We start from the raw sequence: 25,791 nt of genomic DNA, 5'->3' as shown, positions 1-25,791 counted from the left end.
AAAAAAAAAAAAAAAAAAAAGACAGCTCCTTTTTACATACTTATTAGCATAATTTCATTTTCCTTCATGGTTTGTGCATTTGGGAACTTAAGAGAGTCTTTCTTACCGCATGTCATGAAGATATTTTCTTGCATTTCATCAACTCCCTTATTAGTTATATCTTTCACATTTAAGTACTTAGCCTACTTGAAATTTTCCTTTACATGTGGTGTGAAGTAGGGATGGATCCACCTCTGTTTTTCTCTATGCAGTAAGCCAGTTTTCCCAGTGGCATCTGCTAAAGGGCATTTTTTTTCCTCCACTGAGTTGTGATTCTACCCCTATCATACATAAAGTTTTGTGTATGTGTGCATGTATATATGTGTTTGTGTATATACTTCTGGTCTCACCATTCTGTTCCATTGGTCTATTGGTCAGTTCCTTCCTACTTAAGTAGTACAAGTAGTACAATTCTTATTGCTATGGTTCTGTAGTATGCCTTACTCGCTATAGGACAAGTGTTCCCTTTTAGCTTTTCCTCTTCAAAATCGATGTGGCTATTTGTGGATCTTTATTCTTCTTTATATCTTCCAAGTATTTGAGTTTCTCAAAAGCATTTACTGAGCTTTTTATGGAATTGCATTGAATTTTATTAATATGGAGAGTATTAGATTTTTAAAATATTAAATCATATTATCTTTTCATGATTTATTGCTTCATTTATTCACATATTTTTGAATGTCCTTTCGTAGACTTTCCAGTATTTCTTCCTGAAGGTATTTATTTCCAAATGCCATATGGTTAGGTTTTAACTGGGCATGGATCTTATTTTCTTTCTTTCTTTCATTCCTTCTTTTGTTTTTTTTTCTTTCTTTTGGTTGATTATTGCTGGAATAGAAGAAGGCTATTGGTTTTCGTAAGTTTTTCTTGGATCTGGCAATTTTACTGAATTCTCTTATTAATTCTAATTGCTTTTCTCTTTGTTCTACTGGATTTTCTGTGAAAATTGTATTATTCTTAAATACTGGTAGTTTTGTCTCCCCTAATCCTTACGTCTCATATTTCTTTTCTTTTTTTTCTTTTCATTTTCTTTTTTTTTTTTTTTTTGTCTTATTGCATTGGTGAGGACCTCCAATACTATGTTGAACTGTAGTGGTGATAGTGAGTATCCTCTGAGACTTAAAGGGAGTACATCATCAGTTTCTCTGTTAAGTAAAATGTTTCATGTGGGTTTTTGGTAGATAGAGCTTATCAAGTTAAGGAAGATCCTTCCTATTCCTTGTTTTCTGAGAATTATAATCACAAGTAGGGATCTAGCTTTATTGAATACTTTGTAAAATTATTAAGATAAATATGATTTCCTCCTCTCGACCCCATAAATATTTTAAATTAAAATGATACTGTTTCTGATGTTGAGTCACCCTTAACATTCTTAGGATAAACTTTACTTGGTTACGGTATATTTTGTTTAGTTCATTTTTTAAAGTGAACTCTTATGTGCATTTTCATTTGCATTAGCATGTAATTGGCCTTAATATTCTTTTTTACCGTGTTTACAATTCCTTAAAGTTCTGTTATGTCTGCAGTAATTTCTTCTTTTTCATTCAGTATTTTATTTACATCTCCTCCTTTTTTGTCGGTTTGCCAGAAGTTTGTCTATCTTGTTTAGTCTTTTTAAACAGCCAGTTTTTGATTCAATGTGTCTGAAGTATCTCCTAGCAATCCCATCTCTAGGAAGCAGTGAAATGAAGACCCTGGAGCCACCTAGGACTGAGTTCCTTGCTCTGCCACATGGCAGCTTTATAACCTTGGACATAGGACTATGGCCCCTATGTGTGTTTACTTCCTCATTTGTAAAGTGGGAATAACCCTTTCGCAAAATAGTTGTGCGGATCAGATTAGAAAATTTACCTAAAGCACAGGAAACAGCCTAGGGTGCACTGAAAGTATTTAGTACATGTTAATTCCCATCCTCAGTGCCTGTATTAGTCAGGGTTCTCCAGAGAAACAGAACCAACTGGATGGGCGTGTGTGTGTGTGTAAGAGATCCACCGAGAGACCGAGATTGATTGATTTTAAGGAATTGGCTCATGGGATAATGGAGATGCGAGGCCAAAGCCTGCAGGATGGGCTCTCAGGCCGGAGACGCTGGGAAGAGCTGCAGTTCGAGTCCCCAGGCCGGTGTGCTGGTGGAATTCCTTCCTGCCTGGGGCGGGTCAGTCTTTCTTCTAAGGCCTTCAGTGGATTGGACGAGACGTACCTGTACCCACATTACGGAGGGTAATCTGCTTTACTCGAAGTCCAGTGATTTACATGTTAATCTCATCCAAAAAAAAACACCCTCACAGAAACATCCAGAATAATGTTTGCCCAGCCAAGCAAACACATACAATTAACCAGCACGGTACCTTTGTTTGTGCTGTGCCCTTTCCCTGAAATGCTCCCCTTGCAGGCCCCTGCTAGGCCACATGACACCTGTACATAGATTAGAAAAAGGCGACCCTTCCCAGGGCAGACGCAGCTCCCAGTCCCCTCCTCAGCCAGTGCCCGTGTGCAGGACACACTCGTGCAAGGCAGCCCAGACAACCTCCCTGCTGGATCTTCCTCCTGCTCCTTTCTCTCGGTGCCAAAGGCTTCCCATCCTTCACAGTTCAGCTTCCTTGGTAAAGTCTTTCTTATTCTCCCCTGACTAGAAGTAATCTGTCCACTCACCCACCCACCCCAACCCCACATCACATGTCACGCTCTTAAAGGCATTTATCTCATGTCTTAGTTATTTTGTGCACAGGTCTTGTCATTCCACTTGGATTAACCCCTTGAAACAGCGCTGTAGCTTATTAGTCTTTAGGTCCTCTCTCTGCCTGTGGGGCTCAGAAAGAATTCATTCTCCCTTCATGAGTGATTATCACAGTATCAACCTCAAAGGAAGACGCTGAGGCAAAATTAGCATAGAGAGTTTATTTGGGCCGAGATTTAGGATGGCATCCCGGGACACACTTCCAGGTTTCCTTGGGGAGGCTCAAGTTTTTAAAGAAAAAAGGATGAAATCAGGATTTGGCAGGGGTCGGGGGTGGTTGGGGGGGAAAACCAAAGTCATTGGTCAGGAAGTCTCATTGGTTTACAGAAACAGCGTTGTCAGTGATTGGCTATACATTGTTTCTTTCTTTTTCTTTTTGAGATAGAGTCTCACTCTGTTGCCTAGGCTGGACTGGAATGCAGTGGTGCCATCATGGCTCACTGCAGTCTCAATCTCATGGGCTCAAGCAATCCTCCTGCCTCAGCCTCCCAAGTAGCTGGAACTATAGGCATGCGCCACCATGCCTAGCTAATTTTTGTATTGTAGAGTCAGGGTTTTGCTATGTTGCTGAGGCGGATCTGAAACTCCTGAGCTCAAGCAGTCCTCCTGCCTCAGCCTCCCAAAGTGCTGGGATTATAGGTGTAAGCCACTGTGCCCAGCCTACCTTGTTAACTGTATAGAGTGTGTAGCATTTTATGGCTACTTAGAGTCAGTCTAGAGGCCTCATACAGCAAGTGGCTTCAAGCCACTTACTAATAGTAATTATTTAGCTTGAAGGGGAGTGAGACATGATAGCTATTTTATTTTATTTTATTTTATTTTAAGATGGAGTATCGTATTGTCCCCCAGGCTGGAGTGCAGTGGTGCAATCTCGGCTCACTGCAACCTCCGCCTTCCTGGCTCAATCTTTTCTCCTGCTTCAGCCTCCTGAGTAGCTGGGATTACAGGCGCCTGCCACCACGCCCGGCTAATTTTTGTATTTTTAGTAGAGACAGGGTTTCACCATATTGGCCAGACTGGTCTCAAACTCCTGGCCTCAGGTGATCCATCCACCTCTGCCTCCCAAAGTGTTGGGATTACAGGCGTGAGCCACTGTATCTGGCTGCTATCACATTTTAAATGCCTCTCTGGGCCTGGTAATTTAAAGGGTCTCTCATTCTTCAGATAAAACAGTTTTTTTTTGTTGTTGTTGTTTGTTTGTTTTGTCTTTCTCAAAATGTAAGAGCTGTGAAGAACTTTAAATGGTATTGTGTAGGGCAGGGCACTGGAGTCTTTAGAGTCAGGGTGATGGCAGAGCACACGTGTGAAGGTGGTGGCACAACCGTGATGGAGGCTGATTGAGTGCACCTGGTGCCAGGTGGGCACTCGGCACTTTCTTTTTTTGAGATGGAGCCTCGCTCTTGTCCCCCAGGCTGGAGTGCAATGGTGCAATCTCAGCTCACTGCAACCTCCGCCTCCTGGGTTGCAATGAGCGATTCTCCTGCCTTAGCTTCCTCCCCAGGAGCTGGGATTACAGGCATCCGCCACCATGCCTGGCTAATTTTTGTATTTTTAGTAGAGATGGGGTTTCACTACATTGGCCAGGCTGGTCTCAAAACCCTGACCTCAAGTGACCTCCCCACCTTGGCCTCCCAAAGTGCTGGGATTACAGGCGTGAGCCACCGGCCCTGCACTCAGCACTTTCATGGTGCATCTCACTTAGTCCTGAGACAACCCTTTGAGATCTAGGTGCAGTTGTTAGCTCTATTTTGCGGCCAAAGAAGCTTGGGCAGGCCGTGGCATGGGGATACTAGCCTGGTCTTCCTGACTTTAAGAGTCCGTCCTTTCAGTTGCGAAGGCAAGCCGACTTCCTGGACTGTATAGCAGTTACCATTAACTGAGGACTTACGACTTGCCAGACGTTGTGTTTGCTGCTTTGCAAAGTTATCCCTAATCCTCAGGACAAAAGTGTAAAATACAAGGTATCCTCACTTTGCAGATGAGGAAACAGAGTCTCATTAAGGTTAAGTGACTTGCCTAAGGTCACAAATAGGAAGTGGTGGATCCACAGTTAAAATCTCTCCGACCTCAAAGCCGAGGCCTTTTCCTCAGCATCACATGCACGGTGTTCGGGCCAATAAGAAAACCTTCAGCTGGAGTGTGGAGCATGGTTTGTGTAGGCAGCTGGAAGTAGCTGTGGCTGGAAAGGTGGAGCGGCCTCAGGCTGCATAAACCTTGCCTCCAGGGTGGACACTCAGGGCCGATTTTTGTAAATGAAGGGTCCTGAGCAGTGACTTTGATTTGAGGATGGGGTGGTATGGGATAGACACCTGAAGGCCAAGAGAATCCAAGCCAGCAGGAGCTCTGCCTGGATCTGTGCCTGGGGAAGCACAGAGCTTCACACAGCTACAAGGCCATCGGCGCATCCAGGCCTGCTGAGAAAGTGATGTTAGAGCAGATGTGTGGCTCACAGACATGAGCCCACCCCTGGCATCTCAGTAATGGCATCTCCTTGTGCCTGCTTGTTTTTCTAGGGTGTCAGGAGCAACTTTCCTCAGCCCCCTAGATCTCCCATGATATGGCTCATTTCATTTCATTTCATTTCAGTTCAGTTCAGTTCAGTTCATTTTTTTTGAGACAGAGTCTCACTCTATCACCCAGGCTGGAGTGTAGTGGCATGATCTTGGCTCACTGCAACCTCCACCTCCCAGGTTCAAGCAATTCTCCTGCCTCAGCCTCCCCAGCAGCTGGGATTACAGGTGCCTGCCACCACGCCTGGGTAATTTTTTTTTTTTTTCGCTCTTGTTGCCCAGGCTGGAGTGCAATGGCACAATCTCGGCTCACTGCAACCTCTGCCTCCGGGTTCAGGCAATTCTCCTGCCTCAGCCTCCTGAGTAGCTGGGATTACAGGTGCCCGCCACCATGCCCAGCCCATTTTTTGTATTTTTAATAGAGGGTTACACCATGTTGGCCAGGCTAGTCTCAAACTCCTGACCTCAGGTGATCCACCTGCCTTGGCCTCCCAAAGTGCTGGGATTATAGGTGTGAGCCACCTCACCCAGCCCCGATACAGCTTTTTAAGGGCTGCTAGAAGACCCCCAGGATGGGGAGGTGGGGATTTGTCCAGGAGGAAGTACAAGCACACGGCCTGCACCCCCAGGCCCATCTCCAGGGCTCAGATGTGCTCAGAGGTCGGGGGATGTGAAGCCCCAGGAATGGTACAGGTGGAGATTTTGGCTCTTGGCCACAAGTGACCCCAGGGCAAGGTGGTCCCGTCTGAGCGGGGCTTGCCTCTGTGGGCGTGTAGACACTGCATGCCTCACCAGTGCCCTTCCCCACCCAGGTCATTGCTGTGGTCATGGACCTCTTCACTGATGGTGATATCTTTCAAGACATTGTGGATGTTGCCTGTAAGCGCCGGGTCCCAGTGTACATCATCCTGGACGAGGCGGGAGTGAAGTATTTCCTGGAGATGTGTCAGGACCTGCAGCTCACCGACTTCCGGATTCGGGTAAGTTGCACCACTGGGGCAGAAAGTGGTCAGGAGATGAGACAGGGACTACCTCTGCCCCTCCTGTGGCTCCCCCCTGCCTCTTCCCTGATGGGGGCTCAGGTAAACTTCAAGATCTCAACACCTTTCCTTCTGTTGAAAGTCAAGCCTTTAACCTTGGCTTTACTGTTAACTACTGAATCATATGCCCAGTTTCGATTTTATCCCTAGGCTGCTGAGACTGAAGGAGGCAGCTCTGGCCTGGTCCTGGGGTGCTTAGCTTGCAGAATCACTGACTTCAAAGTGAGGGCTGTTGTTCTCTTCCTGGGCCTTTTGAGAACAGGCAGGAACCACCCTGGGCTTGTCCATGCCTAAAGCAAGATTTGGGGACTTCTTCCTGCTCACCAAAGAGGGTTCCCTATGGAAGGCTGTAGGAAGCAGAGCGTCTAGTGAAGACAGGAGCCTGCAGGCAGGGTCCATAGACAAGCGGGCTCTTCCTCTGCAGAAGCAAGGACCTGGCACAGAGGCCGGCCCAACCCGGTGACGGTGCCTTCTACTCTTCCCAACAGAACATCCGTGTCCGCTCTGTGACAGGCGTCGGCTTCTATATGCCCATGGGGAGGATCAAGGGGACCCTGTCATCAAGGTTCCTGATGGTGGATGGTGACAAAGTGGCCACTGGATCTTACAGGTGAGTTGGGCTGGGTCAAAGAAGGGCCCAATCAAGAAGGAGGCCTTGAATCCAGGTAGGTGTTCAGGAAGATGCCAGACTGGAGCCTCCGTCATCATGAGTTGTAACTGGTATCGTCTGACGCAATGGCAAAGGACAGCTTTCTGCCCAGTCCCTTCCCTCAAACTTCCTGGTTGATGGATTATTCTAGAAAGAGGGTCAACTCTTCCTAGGCATTATCCACTGCCTGCTTTTCATGGTCCATTTGCAGCCAGTTGCATTTTGAGGCTGGTTATTAGATAGGACAAGCAGGAAGTGGGATGCACCAGATCTGGAAAGAAACGGGAAGATGTGGTGTGCAGGGAATGTCGCCAGAATTTTTTTTTTTTTTTTTTTTTTTTTTTTTTTTTTGTGAGACGGAGTCTTGCTCTGTGGCCCAGGCTGAACTGCAGTGGTGTGATCTCGGCTCACAGCAACTTCTGCCTCCCGAATTCAAGCGATTCTCCCGCCTCAGCCTCCCGAGTAGCTGGGATTACAGGCGCCTACCACCATGCCCAGCTAAATTTTGTATTTTTAGTAGAGACAGGGTTTCACCTGGCCAGGCTGGTCTCGAACTTCTGACCTTAAGTGATCCACCCACCTCAGCTTCCCAAAGTGCTGGGATTACAGATGTGAGCCACCACACCTGGCCTCAGAATTCTGATTTTAAAATAATTTACCAGGAACACGAGAGACTGTATCTGTGTAATATCTGCCCTCCAAGTAAATTAAAATATGGGTGATGAGAAGAGAGACCTGAGCACACGAAACTATGAATAGCAGCGTAAGTCCTGTCACATGGTCAGAGTATGGGTTTCTGCAGACACTAAGTGCTTAAAAAAATCAGAAAAGAACCAATACAGAGTAGAATAATATTCATAATAGTGGCAGCTGCAGTTACTATTTTTTAAATGTGTGTTTGTGCCAGGGACTGAGCTAAATGTTTTATATGAGTTACTTCATTTGCGCCTCACAACAACCCTGTGAACATATGTCCTGGGAGCCCCAGCTTACAAGGCACACGAGAATATAAACCAGGTTTGAATGCCGGCCTGACTTCCCATGCTCTTTCCCTGCACCTACTGCCTGCTTGCTTCATTTGAGGCCAAACTCTGGGGAAAGGGAGTCTGCGGGTGAGTGGAGGGAGGCCAGTCCAGAGTGTGGCCCACAAGGAGCCTTCCACCTGCGGCAAGGGTCTGGCCACAGCGGAGGGGCGGGGGGCGGGGGGGCAGGGGCAGGGCAAGAGAGAGGCCTGGGCACATGCCTCTTGCTTTTCTATCCCCACGTTCCCAGGTTCACCTGGAGTTCCTCCTACGTGGACAGGAACCTCCTCCTGCTCCTGACAGGGCAGAACGTGGAGCCCTTTGACACAGAGTTCCGGGAGCTGTACGCCATCTCCGAGGAGGTGGACTTGTACCGGCAGCTGGGCCTGGCGGGCAGGATTGGCCTCCACTACTCCTCCACTGTGGCTCGAAAGCTCATCAACCCCAAGTACGCCTTGGTGTCAGGCTGCCGCCACCCGCCTGGGGAGATGATGCGCTGGGCTGCCCGGCAACAGCGGGAGGCAGGCGGCAACCCGGAGGGGCAGGAGGATGGTGGCAGCGGTGGCGAGTCAGCCCGGCGCCTGGAGAGCTTCCTGAGAGACCTGGTTACGGTGGAGCAGGTGCTGCCCCCTGTGGAGCCCATCCCCTTGGGAGAGCTGAGCCGGAAGGATGGCAAGATGGTCTCTCACACGCACAGAGACCTAAAGCCCAAATCCCGAGAGGCACCCAGCCAAAATGGCATGGGAGAAGCAGCCCGGGGGGAGGCCGCCCCCGCCAGGCGCTTCAGCAGCAGGCTCTTCAGTCGCCGAGCCAAGAGGCCTACGGCGCCCAACGGCATGGCCAGCTCCGTCTCCACTGAGACTGTCCCTGAAGTGGAGTTTCTGACAGGGAAGAGGCCCAACGAGAATTCCAGTGCTGACATCTCAGGTGAGCCCTCTTCCCTCTGGCCTGGTGTCTCCACAGGCCTCTGACCCTGGCCCCACATTGGCCCTTACCCAGGAGCACTGCCTCATACCTGCAGAGGAGCAGACTCCATCTGTGGGCACAGAGGGCAGGAGCTCTGGGGTTCCTGGGTCCTTGGTTCCCATTCTGGCCTCAGCCTTTAGCTGCCTGGAGGCCTTGGGCAGGTCCTGCAGCTCTGAGTTTCATTTTCCTCTTCTCTGAAAGAAGAGAAGGATCCCAGGCTTGGCATGGAGTGGTCTGAGGGCTTCTGCTACTACTGCTAGAAGGCGTTCAGATCAGCCCTCATGGTAACCCAACAAATCAAATAAGCTGAGAAACTTTCTCCTTTGTAAGAAAAGAAACGGGGGCTCCGCACGGTGGGGTGCATGGCTGCGACTAGACCCCGGTTCTGAGTTGAGGGCTCTTTCTAGCAAACCTGCTTCCTTGCCAGATCACCTATTGTCAGGATCTCACCTGGTCAGACACACCCCGCCTTCCCCTGTACCCTGCCAGAGCCCTGACCCACTTTCCTGTCTCTGTGATGGGCAGTCTGACTTGGTTTCTCCACGTCCCTCTGCTGAGTGCTGTCTGCCCGGCTGCTTGTCCCTGGGTGGGATTGTTCCATGGCAGCATCTTCCTGGGCATCTCTCTGGGATCCCCAAAAGGCCCTGGCCTTTATGTGTCTCTCCGCAGCAGTCTCTGGGGTGACCTTTCAGGTGGCTGGTGGTGGTGCCTTTCTCATTTCTGCATCCCTGAGTCAGAGGACTTTCCGTGGTGGGATTTCTCCGTCCATCACTGTGGAGCCCAGTGATGAGAACTTGGCTCTGGCTGGCCAGGTGGGCAGTGACAGGGCCTGAGGTCTTGTGTGCCCAGTCCAAGGGCTCCCCGGACTCCTGCATTTCTGCACGCCAGCTTTGACTGGATTGTGATGGCATGAGAGCAGGGAGCACAAGTGTCATCCCCTCTGCTGATTCCCCAGCACTGCTTTGGAGCCTGACACACCCAGTCTGTGCTCAGGAAATGTTGGCTAACTTTGCTTCTTGGAGTTCGAACAGGCCTGGGCGCCTCTGTGGCTGTGGGCACAGTGGGAGCGCCAGGGCGTTCCCTCCATTTGGCCTGGGGATGGTGACTGAGCTGCTGGCCTGCCAGGTCCTGCACAGGCGCTCTCTCTCCCCTTCAGCCCTCACAACCACCCTTCAAGCACAGAGGTGGCAGGTGGCTCGGAGAGGTGAATGAAGTGGTCCCAGGTCACAGGAAGTGGTAGTAAGGCCAGGATTCAAGACCAGGCCTGGGCACAGCCATGGTCTGTCAGGGGAGGGGTGGCTGGCCCCGTCACTGTTTCTCCTGGGCTCCCTGGCTCCCCTAACGCCAGCTGCTGCTGCTGCTGCTCAGTACCTCTGGTTTGGAGGAAGGGTTGCCATGGTGAACACCTGGCAAGGGAGGGAGGGGGAAGAGGGGAAGGAGGGGGAAGCGGGAAGGAGGGGGCGAGCCCTACAGCAGCAAGGGCTGTTTCCCAAGTCCTGAGTGAAGTGAAGTGGAAGCTTTCTCTTCCTTCAGCCCCTCACCCTGAGGTGTGGTTTCCATGGAAACTCAAAGCCCATTGTCTTGTCCCTTCCCGATGCCTTCTGCGTGTCCCTCCGCATCCATGTCCCTGCTCTCACCTCTCGGGTGGTCGCGGCGGCCCTGCCCCTGCTGCCGCTGTTTGGTGCCTGCACACGGTGCCCAGGAACCAGCCTTGCAGATACGGACGGGGCCCTCGGGAAGCTCCTCTCCAGGGCACCTGATGCTGGGATAGAGAGAGAGAGGGAAGAGTGAGGGCGAGGGCACGGACAGCCCGGAACCATCACCCCGTTCCTCGTCCATCCTTTAGACAAATATAGAACAGCCTCCTCCGGCACGTCCTCTGCCCACCTGGGTGGGCCCCCAGTACCTGCAGCCCTGAAATTCACACACCTTTCCTCTCCCTCCCAAGGCCTGGGGGAGAAGCAGCAGCTCCTCTCCTGTCTTTTGTTGTTTTTGTTTGTTTTTAAGACAACCTCTCGCTGGAGTGCAGTGGTGCAATCACAGCTCACTGCAACCTCAACTTCCCAGGTTCAAGCGATTCTCCCACCTCAGCCTCCTGAGTAGCTGGGACCACAGGTGTGTGCCACCAAGCCTGGCTAGTTTTTTAAATTGTATAAACAGGGTCTCACCATGTTGCCCAGGCTGGTCTCCTGGCCTCAAGTGATCCTCCTACCTCCGGGCCTCCCAAAGCACTGGGATTACAGGCACAAGCCACTGTGCCTGGCCAGGAGCTCCTCTCCTAAAAGGCCCTTTTTCATGGCCTCCAGCCTCCCACACCATGGCCAAGTGGGGCTGCTTCAGTGTTTCCCCTCAGGCAGCAGCAGCTAAGCAGCCAGGACTGCATATGTGAGAAGGTGGGGCCCTGAGAGCATGGGACTCCCACGGTGGGAATCAGTGAGAACCTGAGCTCCTGCCTTTGGACCCCCACACAGGGCAAGTGTCCCCTTCCCCTGGTAAACGTTCAGAACCTCCCAGAGCAGCTGCCACCTGGCTCTCAGCTCAGGACACATTGCTCGCTGTACCCAGGACACATCCGTCCCCTCCCTGGGGCTGTGTCCTCATCTAGAAGAGGACGGGTTGCACCAGGGAGGGTTTCCGAGGTCCCCTGGAGTTCAGATTCTGCCTCTGTTCTTTCTGTCTGTGCTGCCCTCTTGTCAAGGGAGAACCTGGGTTGATGACAGGTTCTGTCATAAGAGAAAAAATAGAAAAAGCTCAGAGCTGACAGCCTGTAAAATTGCTTGATAAGGAGTATATAGTTGTCAAACAGCATGCAAATTTTTGCAAACCCAGGTGTGGCCTTTGGGAGAACCTTAGGGAAGTTGCTTCCTCCTTTGGGGCTGGGGATCCAGCTGGGGGCCATGGGTGCCCAGCGGTTTCAAGGTTCACGGCGCCCTCTAGTGGCAGAAGCTAGGCACCTCTTCCTTCTGCGTCTTCCCTCCGCCCTCACCTGCTGGGAGTGCTCATGTCTTCTGGAGCTTCTGTGCCCTCCGTGAGCTCCACACAGGCTGCCTGGGTCAGGGGCCCCCAACCTCACAGAGCAGCCTCAGTGGAGAGCCTTGGTAAAAATGCAACGAGGCCAGGCGCGGTGGCTCATGCCTGTAATCCCAGTGCTTTGGGAGGCCAAGCTGGGAAGATCACTTGAGCCCAGAATTTCTAGACCAGCCTGGTCAACATAGCAACACCCTGTCTCTTAAATACAATTTTTTTAAATTAACTGGGGGTAGTGCCATGTGCCTGTAGTCCCAGCTACTTGGGAGGTGGAGGAAGGAGGATCACTTGAACCCGGGAAGTCGAGGCTGCAGTCAGCTATGATTGAGTCACTGCACTGCAGTCTGGATGACAGAGAGACCCTGTCTCAAAAAAAAGTAAAAGTAATATGAATTTTAAAATGCAACAAACACGCTTTGGGAGGCCAAGGCAGGTAGATCACCTGAGGTCAGGAGTTCGAGACCAGCCTGGCCAACATGGAGAAACCCTGTCTCTACTAAAAATACAAAAATTAGCCAGGCATGGTGGCACAAACCTGTAATCCCAGCTACTTGGGAGGCTGAGGCAGGAGAATCGCTTGAACCCAGGAGGCGGAGGCTGCAGTGAGCTGAGATCGCGCCTCTGCACTCCAGCCTGGGTGACAGAGCAAGACTCCATCTCAAAATAATAATAATAAAATTTTTAAAGATAAAAATAAAATCCAACAAATACAGTCTGTACCGCTGGGCGGGGCTTAGGACTCTGCATTTTAAATTAGGGCCCTCATTTTCCAGTGTAGCTCCCCCAGTGTAGAGGGTCCTCAGACCAGCAGACTCCGCAACGACTGAGGAGACACAGATGAGGTCCTGCCCTTGGAGTGCTGCCAGCCTAGGGGAGGAGGTCCCTGTGCTGTGCCTGAGACCCCACCCAGTTCCCCCAGGGAGATGACTGGGAAATGGCCAACACTTTTGAAGTGGCGAGAGACATGGTGCCATACGCCATCACACAGAGCTGCCGTCCTCCTCACTGCCATCCAGTCTGATGATAGCATCTCACAGTGAGACCCCCAAGGTTCGGAGAGGCCAGGCCCTGTGTCCATGGCCGCCCAGGGTGGAAAGGGCAGTGTGGTCTCCTGCCTCCTCGGCCTTCTGCAGATGTCATAGCCATCTCCAGAAGGCTCGGGTCGGCACCGTTTCCCTGCACCTTTAAAGACTGTTTGGGCCGGGTGCAGTGGCTCACGCCTGTAATCCCAGAACTTTTGGAGGCCGAGACGGGCAGATCACCAGGTCAGGAGATCGAGATCATCCTGGCTAACATGGTGAAATCCCGTCTCTACTAACAATACAAAAATTAGCCGGGCATGGTGGCACTTGCCTGTAGTCCCAGCTACTCGGGAGGCTGAAACAGGATAATCTCTTGAACCTGAGAGGCGGAGGTCGCAGTGAGCAGAGATCGCACCACTGCACCCCAGCCTGGGTGACAGAGCAAGACTCTGTCTCAAAACAAAAAAACAAAAAAAAAGTGTTTGGAAGAGCCAGAGCCCCAAATAGAGGACGGACCCTTTCCCCTGGTGTCGTGGGGGTTGAGAGGAAGATGAGAGCAGCAACTTGCTTCCCAGAGTGCCTCAGATCCTTTCCTGCTCCAGAGCCCCTGGACCTGTGCTTTGCTTCCCAGTTTCTCTGAGGTGACCTGCAGTGACAGTCCCTTTCCGGAACTCTCCTGGAGTCCCTGGATTTATGTGTGGATGGCCCCCTGGCTGGCTGGCAGTCTGTAGAGCGTGACTGCCAGGCTTCTGGACTGGGGCACTCGTTCTCCTGTGTCATCTCTTGGGGCTGCGGGTCTCAGATCTCTCTCCTGCTCTTGCTGCATCTGGTGCATCTGCTGCTGTTATTACTGTTATTACTAGGATTGCGCTAAACCCCTAAGTAGCTCGCCATTGCCGTCTCATGCATTTTATTCAATAAATATGTATCTACGAAGTGTCTGCTCTGTGCCAGGCCCTGCTGTGAGTTCCTGGCACAGCTGTGAACAGAATGAACATGGTTCCTGCTTTTATGGAGCATGTTACCCTGGGCAGAGACCAGGATTGTGAGGGGATGGCCATTCTATGAAGGGTGTCAGGGAAGGCCGCCCTAACCAAGGAGCCTCAGAACAAGACTTGAATGGAGGGAGGAGGGCCCTGTGGACATCCGAGGGAAGACTCTTCCTGATACAGGGAATGTGAAGCCCTGGAGTCTGTGCATGAAGCTTGCACGTCATTGTCCTTGTCATGGCTTCCGTGTGGGTGACCTCTGCCTCCCTCTTGCCCGCACCGCCTTACCTGGCAGCAAACCAGACTGACTGCAGGTCCCGAGTGTCCTAGGCTGCCACCCTCACCCCGTGCTTACGTCACACGGCTTCACTCTGCTGAGTGGCCCCTCCTCCCACTGTGCACCCATTTTCACCTCCACCTTGGTGTCACCTCTGAAGCTCCCAAGCCACACATACTTTGTAAAAAAGACTATTCTGGCCATTTATACACCTTCCCTGTTCACCTGAGCAGGGCTGACTCCCCACACGTGGTCAGCTCACAATACGTGAGCACTCAGGGAATGACAGGGGACACACAGTTTGTCCTCAAGCCAAGCCAGTTTCTCTGTCCTGTCCGGGGCTAGGAAATGAATTCTGAGTCTAGGTGCTCTCTCCAGGCTTTCACCCTGCCTTACAAAAAAGTGGGGAGCACGATGCTGGTGAAGACGGGCCCTGCCCCTGCCTTACCCAGGCTTCTCCTGGAGGCAGCCAGCTGGGCGGTGTGCAGGCTTGGGAAGCAGCTACCCCCTTCACCACCCGCCATTCCATGTCCAGCTATACCACCTCCCCTGTTTAACTATCCGGAGGTTGATTCGCTTACCTGCCTCCAAAATGCTGCTGCCTCTGGGGAGGAACTGACATCTGCTTAGTGGGCCACGCAAATGAAACCAGCTAAGGAGGGGAAGTGGGGATGGTTGTATCCGTTGCAGCAGCGAGTGAGTCTAGGACGGCTGCGTTTCATCCCACTAGCAGAGCCACCCAGACGCGCTTGGCATCACCGCGGAAGGTGACCCCCAGCGCCTTGGCCATGGAGCTCTTTGGGTACAACCTCCTGCCCAAGGGTGGGGGAACACCCTTAATGAGGGTGCAGCTGGATTTGTGGTCAGTCCCGAAGAGCTCGTTCAGTCTGCCTGGATGGATGAGGCCTGAGGCCGTGGGTCACAGTGCAGTGGGCAGGAGCAGCAGCCTGTGTGGCAGGGGAGGGCTCCAAGTTGGACTCTGTTCGGTGGGTCGTGCTCATGGCCTAGGAAAGGAGGCAGACGTGGCCTTAATTAAATTCACAGCTGAAGTGATACTGGAAGGTTGTGTGAGCACCAGGGAGGCAGCCCTTGCTGTGTGGGGGGAACTGGCAGGAAATAACACGAGTGCCTTCCACCTGGGGAAAGGCAGCCAGCGCTCTGCGGACACAGGCTCCCCGCTTCAACGCCCGACACCTCGCAGGCCCACAGGTGTCAGGCCTGCCTTGCTACTCCCCTGCACTCCCTCCAGAGGTCCGAGAGCAGGAATCCAGCCAAAGGAACCGCAGGCTTCATCTCAGGACTGTAAAGGGAGTGGGAAGGAATGGTAGAGGCCTGGGGAAGAGAAATCAGCTTCTCTGGCTGGAAGGGGGGCAGCTTTCTCTCCCCCTTCCCTCCCTACAGGCAGCGCGTTCCTCTCCATCCTCCCCTCAAAGCCGCGCCCTAAGCAGTGTGATCCACCCCATGTGGCAGCTCTTGGCCAGCGCCAGCCCTTCCTGAGGCGCCAGCTCTCCTTCTTGCAGCCTAGGAGGCCTGTGGCAGGAGGAGCTGGAACTGGGCTGGGAAGGCCAGGTTCCGTCGCTGTTGCTGGCTGGCTCTGGGAGCTGTGGACACCTCAGCGGTGGAATGGGGCAGCCGGGGAGGGGAACCGGAGAGAAGGACCACAGTCTTACTTTGCAGGCTGTGGAGCTGCCATGTATTAGCTGGTAGTGAGCGGCCTCTTGGCGAGACTTTTGTGTATGTGTGTGTGAAGGCAAGTTTATTAGAAAAGTAAAGAAAACAAAGAATGGCTCGTCCTTACACACAGCAGCCAAGACTTGGAGTTGATGGCTGTCGTCATTGATTCTGCGGACTGGATCCTTCCCCCACCCCTCTTTGGTCAGGAGATGGTGGTCACCTTGATGTCCCACCCAGTGGGGCTCCTGCCGAGGCTGCTGGGACAGGCAGAACCTTCCCTTCTGCTTTCCCAGGTGCCCTCTACTGACTTGCTTTCCAAATCAGCAGCTTGGGAAGGAGACAGTGACCCCAGCCCCTCAACTGGAGATGTAGACAGTACACAGGGTAGGGACTGAAGCTGAATCCACCAAGTGTTTCACATACATCCTTCCCCACCTCTGTCCTTTGCCTCTGCAGGTAAAACAAGTCCCAGTTCTGCCAAGCCCAGCAACTGCGTGATTTCCTGAGCTGCAGGATGGTGGTGGGCAGGACGTGTGGATGTTCGCCTGCCCTGCCCTGTGTCGTGGAGAGCTCAGGTCGCACACTGCACCAGTTTGCACATCAGACTCCAACTGGCCTCCTGCCTTGCAGCCTCTGTCCTGGTCTCAGGGACCCTGGATCCCAAATGAGAGGGTCCGAAGCATCTCAGTTACACGCCTCCACCAGACTGTCGGTGGCTGGGCAGGGGTCAGTGCCACAGCCTTCTTGTTTACATGAAGTGGAAGCTTGACCAGTGTCTGCTCGCCTTTGTGCCCCACCCCCTCCGCTGGTCGCCAGATGGGGTGAGGGCCATTCTTTAAACCTTAATGGGATGGGGTATCTGGGGCAGCCGCAGTGGCTTCTCCTTTCCCAGGCTTCCTGGTGCTTCTGGTTCCCCCCACTGCTCCCCACCCAAGAGACTGGTGGAATAAAAGGGAAGAGGGCGGGACCCTGAGCCTGGGATCCTAAGTTCCAGTCTTGCTCTAGCCGCCGACCTCCAGGTGTAAGGTGCAGCCGGAACTGCAGGGGCACTGGCTGCAGGGGTCTTCCTGGCCCCGGCCCTGCAGGCTCCTGAACTAGACTTGAATGAGGGGAAGATCCCGCGGCCTCCCCCAGCGAGGGGCAGAATTTGATGCTGCTGTTCTGAGAGCACTCATACTGAGGTCTCTTTCCCTGCTGGTGCCGTCCTGGCAGTCTCAGCGTGAGTGGTCCAGGCCTCCTCGGCTGCTGCCTGCTGCAGACCTATGTGGGGGTCCTTACAGTGCCTTTACCTGGGACTGTTCCTTCCCTCAGTCGGTAAACTTTGGTTTACAGCCAAGGCAGGGAGGGGCTTGGCTGAGAGGGGATTGGGGGTATGGGAGGCTGGGCCCTGAGGACAGGAGCATTTGCCTTTTTTCCCCCAACTCTAACGGGGTCCTCGGACCCCTTCACCAACCAGGGCTTCCAGGTTACACTTTGGCCAAAGACGGGCCTTCGCCTCCTGCGAGAGTCAGGCCATGTTTAGGAGCCTGTGCCTCGCCAGAGCAGGTCAGCCTAATTGCCATGAGGCTGGGCCGGGAGACCCAGTAAGCAATTCCACTCTGCCCTCCCCACTTGGGTGACTGGAGAGGGCCGAGGAGAGTTTGTGAATGGACCTGGGAGAAATTGCCAAGCCGCAGACTCTGTGAGCCGGCCCTGCGGGCAGGGCGATGGGGGATCCGAGCCCTGTGAAAGAGCCATGAGGCAGTGACCTCTGAACCAAACTCTCATCCTCTTTCTTTCCGTCTAAAAAACCCTAGGACACTACCAGCACCTGGGGGAGAGGTACAGATGTCTGCAAGGCAGCTGATGTGAGAGCCAGAAAAGGGGCTGCTCTGGCTGGGCTGTGAGAGCCAGGCATTGCTTCTGAGGAAGCAGGAAGTAGGGACCACATGTGGCGGCCATTGAGGAGACCGATCTCTCTGGCAGTGGGGAGGGGAAGGGAAAAGAAGGGTGAGCCTGTCCCCAGGGTCTTCTCTGTTAATCCCAAGGCTGGCTTCTAGGGCGTGTGGAGAAGGGACTCTGGCCCACCTCCCTGAGCTTTTATGAAGATGAAATGCTTCTGGGAAGTGCTTCCTTAGGTACCAAGGCCAGGCAGTGTGGCACGAACTCATTCTGGAGGGGAGGGAAGGGAGGGGGGAGGTGGGGTGTGGGGGTGTTACACCTCAGCTCGAGGGGGACACCTTGAAGGTATGGGACATGAAATGTGTAAATTGCAATGGGACAAAGAGATCACTCTCTGGTGTGGAGGGTGGGTGCCTCTGGGGATGAGGAAGGTGGCCTGGGGAAGGGACCGGCCTCCAAGCAAGTTAGCCAAGGGCATCTGTGCCTCCCTTACCAGAAGAGCAGGCCCTGCTTTGTCCCTTTACCCCCTCTAGACCCAAAGCACACCCAGGTCCCTCCCCTGCCCTGACATCTAATCTGCAAGGATCCCTGATTGGAATCTCCAAGTCACTGCAGCCTTAAGCCAGGCCTTCCTTTCTGCCTCAGTTTCTCCATGTGCCAAGATGGGGTTTTTCACACTTTCTTGGTAGAAATGATGGGGAGACCATACGTTAGAGAGGAAACAAGTTGGCATAGTGGGAAGAGGGCCAGCCACAAGGCAGGAGTGCCCAGGCAGGGTGCCTCTCCCTGCTGGCCCATGTCCTCATCCTTATAGCAGTGTGGACAAGATGGTGTCTGGCCCCACCCGCTTCAAAAGGCTTGAGACAGAAACTGTAGTCCGAGATGGCAAGGATCTTGAACTCACAAAATGCAGCTCTTCATGTTTGCCTGTCTGCCTAGGCACCGGCCCACTCTGTTCTGCCTCTTGGCTTGTCAGCTGTGAGTACGCCTGCCCTCTGTTCCAGCACTTGCACATACTTTGTGAAGTAGTCTCTTACTCATCAAATCTCAAGGGGACATCTGGCCCTCCCAGTTGGATGGCAAGTTCAAGGGTGGATCATGCCCTTGGTCCCTGTACAGCAGCTTCCGCAAGGCTGGTTACATTGGAAGGGCTCTAGGAGGAACAGGATAAAGCAGCACTCTCTGGGCTGGGGTCTGGCTTCACTGCCCACCACTGCACACAACCACCAAGCTGCTGTCTCACTTTCTGAGTCAGCTTCTGTAGGGTAAGTGTTCACAGCTGGTACAGCTCTTTGGGAAGCCTCACCTCCCAGTGAGCTGAGCCCCTGGTGTGGCTGCCACACTTGCTTCTGCCCCATAAGGGCAGGAAGCACAGGACTCCTGGATGGGTCTGGGAGCCTGCCCCTTGTGATTTGGCAAAACCTCCCATCTCCTTAGCTACCTGTCCTTAGGGTATGGTTAATGCTATCTCTAATCCCTCGAGGGCTTTCAAGATAGCCTCTGTTAACATCACTACGATCTGTCTGGGTAGAACTTTATAGAAAGGCTAGGCAAAAAATGAGACCCAGAGATACGGAAGAAACTGGCCAAAGAGGGGAAGTGGGCTATTTCTTTTTTTTAAACTGCTGTATTGCTTTTCTCTTTTTCATATTTGTTGAGCACTTGCTATATGCCAGTCACCGTGCTGGATGCTTTAGTAACATGAAGGTTTCAAACTAAGAAAAGCTGAAGAAAGAGCCCTTTAGAAAGTTAGCAGTTTTACCGTGTATTGGGGGAGTGGGCCTCATAAAGTTGTATGATGAGAGGCACAGGTAATTTTGTTTTGTTTTGTTTTGAGACAGTGTCTTGTTCTGTCGATCACGCTGGAGTGCAGTGGCGCCATCTCGGCTCACTGCAACCTCCACCTGCCGGGTTCAAGTGATTCTCCGGCCTCAGCCTGCCGAGTAGCTGAGCTTACAGGCATGCACCACCACGCCTGGCTAATTTTTGTATTTTTAGTAGAGACGGGGTTTCACTATGTTGGTCAGGCTGATCTCGAACTCCCGGCCTCAGGTGATCTGCCTGCCTCGGCCTCCCAAACTGCTAGGATTATAGGCATGAGCCACCACACCCAGCGTGGCTAAGGTTCATTATCCCCATCTTTCAGATAAGGAGGTACACAGCTCTCCCCAGATCCCACATCACAGAGAATGCAGGTCTGAGCCTGTTCCTTGAGCTCAGGGTCTCGGCAATGGTGATGCTTTGGAGCCGCAGAATCCTCTGTTGGTTACGGGGCTGCCCTGTGCATTATAGTACGTTTAGCAACATCCCTGGCTTCCACCTACTAAATGCCACTAGCACCCCTTCAGATGAGACCACCAAAAATGTCTCCAGATGTTACCACATGTCCCCTGGGGAGGGGGGTAAAAGTGCTCCCGTTGAGAGCACTGGCTCTTTTCTTTGCGGTCCTGGCCTGGCGGCCTGCACAGGCCGTTTCTCTGAAGCGTTTCATGCACACTCTGCCCTGGGTACCTTGGATACAGCACTCTGGCCCAGAGAGGTTGGCTGACTTGCCTGAGACGCTGCTTCATGGGAGACGCAGTAGCATCTTTCCTTTCTGTTCTGGTTGTCTTGCTTAGTTCTTTACCACCTTATATTCCTCCTGACGGGTGTCTTTATGTACACACATCTGCCTCACTCCACTCAGCTCCCTGTCAGGTTTCCTGCCAGTCTGTCCCTCTTCCTTCAGGCTCAGCTACTTCCTGCACAGACACTACGACTGCACATACCTGAGTGTGCCCAGCGGTGGACCCACCTCCAAAAGCAGCCAGTGCTGACAGCAGAGAGCCTTCCACACTCAAGTCAGGCCAAGTGGGAATCGCTACCTGACTGTCACGACCACATTCTCAGTGAACATTGACAAAGCCCCCTTCGCAGCTAATTAGCCCTGCCGTGCACTAGGGATGCAATTTCTCATCTGGCGGTGCGCCACACTCCTGCCTCCCTGCCCAAGGACCCAGTGGCTGCTGCTGATCATCTGCACTGCTGTTCCAGGGGCAGGAGGTTTGCTGCAGAACAGGTGACCCCAGCTCAGTGAGTGGAGCCAGCCCAAGGTTGAGTGAGGAGAAGGGCAAGAAGGGCAGGCACAGCCATGAGGATGTTCTGGGGCTAAGTAACCGGGAGATCAGCCCAGAGACCTTGCACAGTTAGGCAGGCCTGGACTTCTTGCCCTTCCCCTTGCAGCTTCTGCCCTCCCAGCCAGGGACTGAGGAAAGCCCTGCTTCTAGATGCCATGTGCTGCTACCTGGCACGATAGGTACCCATCTGTCCTTGGGGTTCCTGAGCCTGGAGAGCGTGCTCTATAAGCACTGGTGCCTCACTGCCTGGCTCAACTTTGCAACCATGATATATGCTTAATACCTATTTGTTAAAGGATTGAAGACTGCCATTCAGTACAGAGAATGAGCCAGGCGAAGAAACAGGAGGTGTCATACAGGTTCTAGAATCGGTCATAATCCTTTCGGTCTCATTCCTGACTTTTAACACCATATATGCCAAATGGGGTACTGCTGTGATTTAATTTCTCAAGGACTGGGTTTATCAAAAGTCCTTCCAGATCTAATCCTTTCCTCTAGGAAGGCTTCTCCTTTCCTCCTGTGTCTTAAGTGCCTGGTCTTCATCTCCTGGGTGGTCCAGACTAGGTGGCACTGGGCCTGCAGGCCTCTGGCTGCTCAAGGATAGCCCTCTCTGTGTGCTTCCTTTCAAAAGCTAGCATAGAAAGGAGGACCCAAGGTGAGGAAATTTGTCCAAAGTCACCCATTGAGTCGCAGAAAGGGCTAGAGTCTGGTTATCTGGACTGTCCTAGAGCACTTTCGCAGTGACAGCCAGCTGGAAACAAGTTTTCATCTAGAAAAATGGCTAGAAGTTAGGGCATTGGCTGCAGTCACTGAAAAGCAGCTTTAGGAGCAGATGTCCATGTACTAGAAGGGCTAGGGCCTGCCATGGAAGCCAGCAAGCATATGGGAGCTGGGGAAGGAAAGGAGCAAAAGGCAAGAACAGGTAGGATGTCCGCGGTGCCCACGGTGCTGTGGGCACAAGCAAGGGGGAAAGAGCCCATCGTGTGCAGAAAACCATGCGTCATGATTCTTATTTCCTGTTGGCAGCTTTGACTCCCTGCCTCATCTCTTCCTGGAAGTGTCTTGGAAGTTAGGCCACTGGACAGGGAAAGGTTCGCCGCAGTGCTTGCAGGCCTGCACCCATTTATTCATCCAGTGGATATTTACTGGGTGCCCAGCCTGGGGCTACATGGTGACCGAGGAAGGCATGGTTTTGAGGTGGTGTGCCTGCATGCCGCTTGCTGTGACCTTGGCCAGGGCGCATGGCAGAGAGAGGACAGGCTTCACAACAGGCAGGCAAGGGCTGAAATCCTATCTCTGCCACTGAATAGCTAATGACCTCAGCAAGCTATTTCACATCCCTGAACTTTCCTGTTTCCTCATGTGTCAAATGGGGATGATTTCGAGACAACTCTCCACAGTAACCACGCGAAGCACCCAGCACAGGGGCTGACACACACAGCTAGGTGTCGCAGGAGCCTCTAGGGGTGTCACCTCCAGTGGCTTATTTTCCTCTTGTGATCTTCTCTCCTAGATCCTCCCCATGGGTTCCCTGTGAAAATTACCACTTTCATATTGAATCGTTGCCACACAGGGCTAACTGCTCGTTCACCTGAAGGAAGCTACAGAGCTCAAGTTTCTTTTTTTCTTTTTTTTTTTTTTTTGCTTTTTTAAGATGGTCTCGCTCTGTCACCCAGACTGGAGTGCTGTGGCGTAATCATGGCTTCCTGCAGCCTCGAACTCCTGGGCTCAATGAGTCCCTTGAGATATTCTATCCTCAGCTTCCTGAGTAGCTAGAACTACAGGCTTGCACCAACACTCCTGCCATAATTTTTAATATTTTTTTGTAGAGATGGGATCTCACTATGTTGCCCAAGCTAGTCTTGAACTCCAGGCCTCAAGCGATCCTTCTGCCTTGGCCTCCCAAAGTGTTGGGATTACAAGCATTAGCTACCACACCCGGCCGAGGCCCAGGTTTCGACAGAAAGGGAGAGGAAACCTACCAGAGATGCCATTTCTGAGCCACCCTGCTTGGCAGGGACCTGTGTTCCCCTCATGCAGGTTCATCCTTAGAGGGCTGTGGTTTATCTCGTTGTGCAAAAGTCCCACAGCCTTTCTGGGTTGATAGTTTGTGGCAAAATAAACAATTTTAGTTTGTTTGGAGAATCTCTTGTATACAAAATACAAATAAAACCTAAATCAAAGAAACAGAGCACGTCTGGAGAAGTCTGCCAACCCTTCTCCAAGCCACGGGGCTTCCCAAGCCAGGCCTGTACTCCTCATGTAGATTCCACACCCCGTCCTGCTGTCTTTGTCCTTCACACTAGTGACTACAGCCTGGTGGGACGGGGTCTAGGGGCCACAGTCCTGGTCCTGCACTGGTGGCCCTGGGGAGAAGCCTTGGAGAACTTGGAGAAGCCCACGCGGCTGGCAGCATCATGGTGAAAGGCTGACACCTTGTGGCTGGCTGGCAGCGTGCGTCCTTCCTCCCCTGGGTCAGCTAGACGGCCAAAGCAGGGTTCTGCAAGCTCCTTCTGTAGTTGGCCAAAAAGTGAATACTATAGGCTTTGCAGACATTCAGTGTCTATTGCAGCTACTGTCGTAGCACTGAGGCACCCCTAGACAATACAGAAACAAGCGGATGTGGCCATGTTCCATTGAAACCTTATGAATACTGAAATTTGATCTCATAATTTTCATGTATCACTAAGTAGTAATATTCTTTTAAAATACAAAAACTGGCCAGGCGCGGTGGCTCATGCCTGTGATACCAGCACTTTGGGAGGCCCAGACGGGCGGATCACCTGAGGTCAGGAGTTCGAAACCAGCCTGGCCAACGTGGTGAAACCCTGTCTCTACTAAAAATATGAAAATTAGCCTGGTGTGGTGGCACATGCCTGTAATCCTAGCTACTCGGGAGGCTGAGACATGAGAATTGCTTAAACCCGGGAGGCGGAGGTTGCAGTGAGCTGAGATCATGCCACTGCACTTGCTAGACTCCATCTCAAAAAAAAAAAAAACCACAAAAAAAACCAAAACAAAAGCAAAAACCAGTCTTAGCTCACAGACCATGCCAAAACAAGGCAGTGGGCTGGATTTGGTCCTCAAGCCCAGGCTTGCTGACCTCTGGCCTGGGACACCTCTCCTTTATGCCTCCGCTCCCAGCATGGACTCTCAACTCTCATGTTTACTTTGTCATTGTTCTGTCAAGAGGAATTCCCTAGTCTCACTCCTCCAACTAGACCACTGCCATTAAGCCTTCTTCTGAACAGAAATTCTGGAGTTGTTCTCACACATTTCATGAACTTATATAAGCGCCCATCAGGTGCCCAGCCCTATGCTGAAGTGCCTGCAGAGCCCAGAGGTTTCACCAACTTCTTTTTTTTGGAGATGGGGTCTCTGTTGCCAGGTTGGAGTGCAATGATGTAATCATAACTCACTGCAACCTAAAACCCCTAGGTTCCAGTGATCCTCCCGCCTCAGCCTCCCAAGTAGCTGGGACTATAGGCATGTACCACCCTGCCCAGCTAATTTAAAAAAAAAAAAATTAGGGATGGGGTCTTGCTATGTTGCCCAGGCTGGTCTCTAACTCCTGGGCTCAAGTGATCCTCCCACTTCCGCCTCCCAAGTAGCTGGGCTTACAGGCATGAGCCACTGCACCTGCTCAACATTTAATTTTTTCATTCATTCGTTCGTTCATTCATTTGTTCAAATGAACTTGAGAACTTACTGTGTTCCAGGCACTGTGATAAGACAGACCTGGCCTTTACCTTCAAATGTTCAGAACATGGTTAGGAAGATGGACACTGGGAGGCAAGTGTTGTGATGGGAAAGCACAGTGGGTATAGAAGCCCAGAGGATGCACTTAACCTGGGGGTGAAGATCAGGGAAGGCTTCCTGGAGGAGGAAGTAATCTCTGAGCCGACACCTGAGGAGTGAATGAAGGAGGGGACAATGAGGCAAGGCATTCCAGGGAAAGGTCCAGAGCCTAAACAGAACTCTTTTATGAGAATTATGAGAATCACAATTATCGAGGACACGGTGAAAACTCAGATAACTCAAATAATAGGTTTTGCCCGCAAAGCCTTCCTGCCTGGTGGGTGAGACAGTCTACAGCAAGCTGCTCCAAGGATATGGAGAAAAAGGTCCCTCTGGCCCTGTAGGATTGGTTATTACTGAGCCTGGAGTGGGCAAAGTCCAGCGAGTGCTCCTAAGGCAGGGATGGGGCTGCCTTCACCACAAGGGTGCTCAGGAAATCTGCCAGGGGAAGAGAGTTGTGGGCCTGCCTCGGCTGCAGAAGCCCCTCAGAGGAGGAGAAGGAGCTTGAACTGAGCTTTGAAGAACGTGTAGACTTGGGGACAGGCAGAGGAAGAGGGGGCATCGTAGGCAGCAGAAACCGCATGGAGAAACTCTGCGGGAGAGTGGGCATGGCCTGGCTGAGGGGTCCCTGGACAGGAACCAGCCTTCCCTGTGCACCTGTGCCTACGAGTCTCACAATAGCCCCAGCAAGCAGGTGTTATTTTTCTCAATTCTACCAATTAAAAACTGACCTTGGGCAACTGCTTAACCTATCTCTGCCTTACTTTCTTCATCTGTATCTACCTCTGAAGGTTACTATGAGGACTGAATAAACTCATATACAATGCTTGGAGCAGAGGCTGGTACTGGAGCTGGTTTCATGGGTGTGCAACCCATGAACCCCATGCTTTCATTTTCCACTTAGTCCTGCCTGGCATAGTATGTGGTTTTTTAATTTGAGATGGAGTCTCCCTTTGTTGCCCAGGCTGGAGTGCAGTGGTGCAATCTCAGCTCACTGCAACCTCCACCTCCCAGGTTGAAGCAGTTTTCCTGCCTCAGCCTCCC

General features: G+C 52.1%; 1 protein-coding gene across 2 annotated transcripts in view; it reads left to right on the top strand.

Annotated features, from left to right (window-relative positions):
* The window catches only part of FAM83F (family with sequence similarity 83, member F), a 35,002-nt gene extending 18,071 nt beyond the window's left edge, over positions 1–16,931 (top strand). For both annotated transcript variants that reach the window (XM_011978811.1, XM_011978810.1), the window contains exons 2-5: positions 6,099–6,266; positions 6,815–6,936; positions 8,248–8,924; positions 16,409–16,931. In XM_011978811.1, the coding sequence (XP_011834201.1) occupies positions 6,099–6,266; positions 6,815–6,936; positions 8,248–8,924; positions 16,409–16,458 (1,017 nt within the window). In that variant the 3' untranslated portion in view covers positions 16,459–16,931. The remainder of the gene's footprint in view (positions 1–6,098; positions 6,267–6,814; positions 6,937–8,247; positions 8,925–16,408) is intronic.
* The last annotated feature ends 8,860 nt before the right edge of the window (positions 16,932–25,791 follow it).

The sequence above is a fragment of the Mandrillus leucophaeus genome, unplaced genomic scaffold (genome assembly GCF_000951045.1).
Source record: "Mandrillus leucophaeus isolate KB7577 unplaced genomic scaffold, Mleu.le_1.0 Scaffold2, whole genome shotgun sequence".
Taxonomy (NCBI): domain Eukaryota; kingdom Metazoa; phylum Chordata; class Mammalia; order Primates; family Cercopithecidae; genus Mandrillus; species Mandrillus leucophaeus.
Note: the sequence above shows the minus strand (reverse complement) of the source record. Positions and strands in the feature narration are given on the sequence as shown.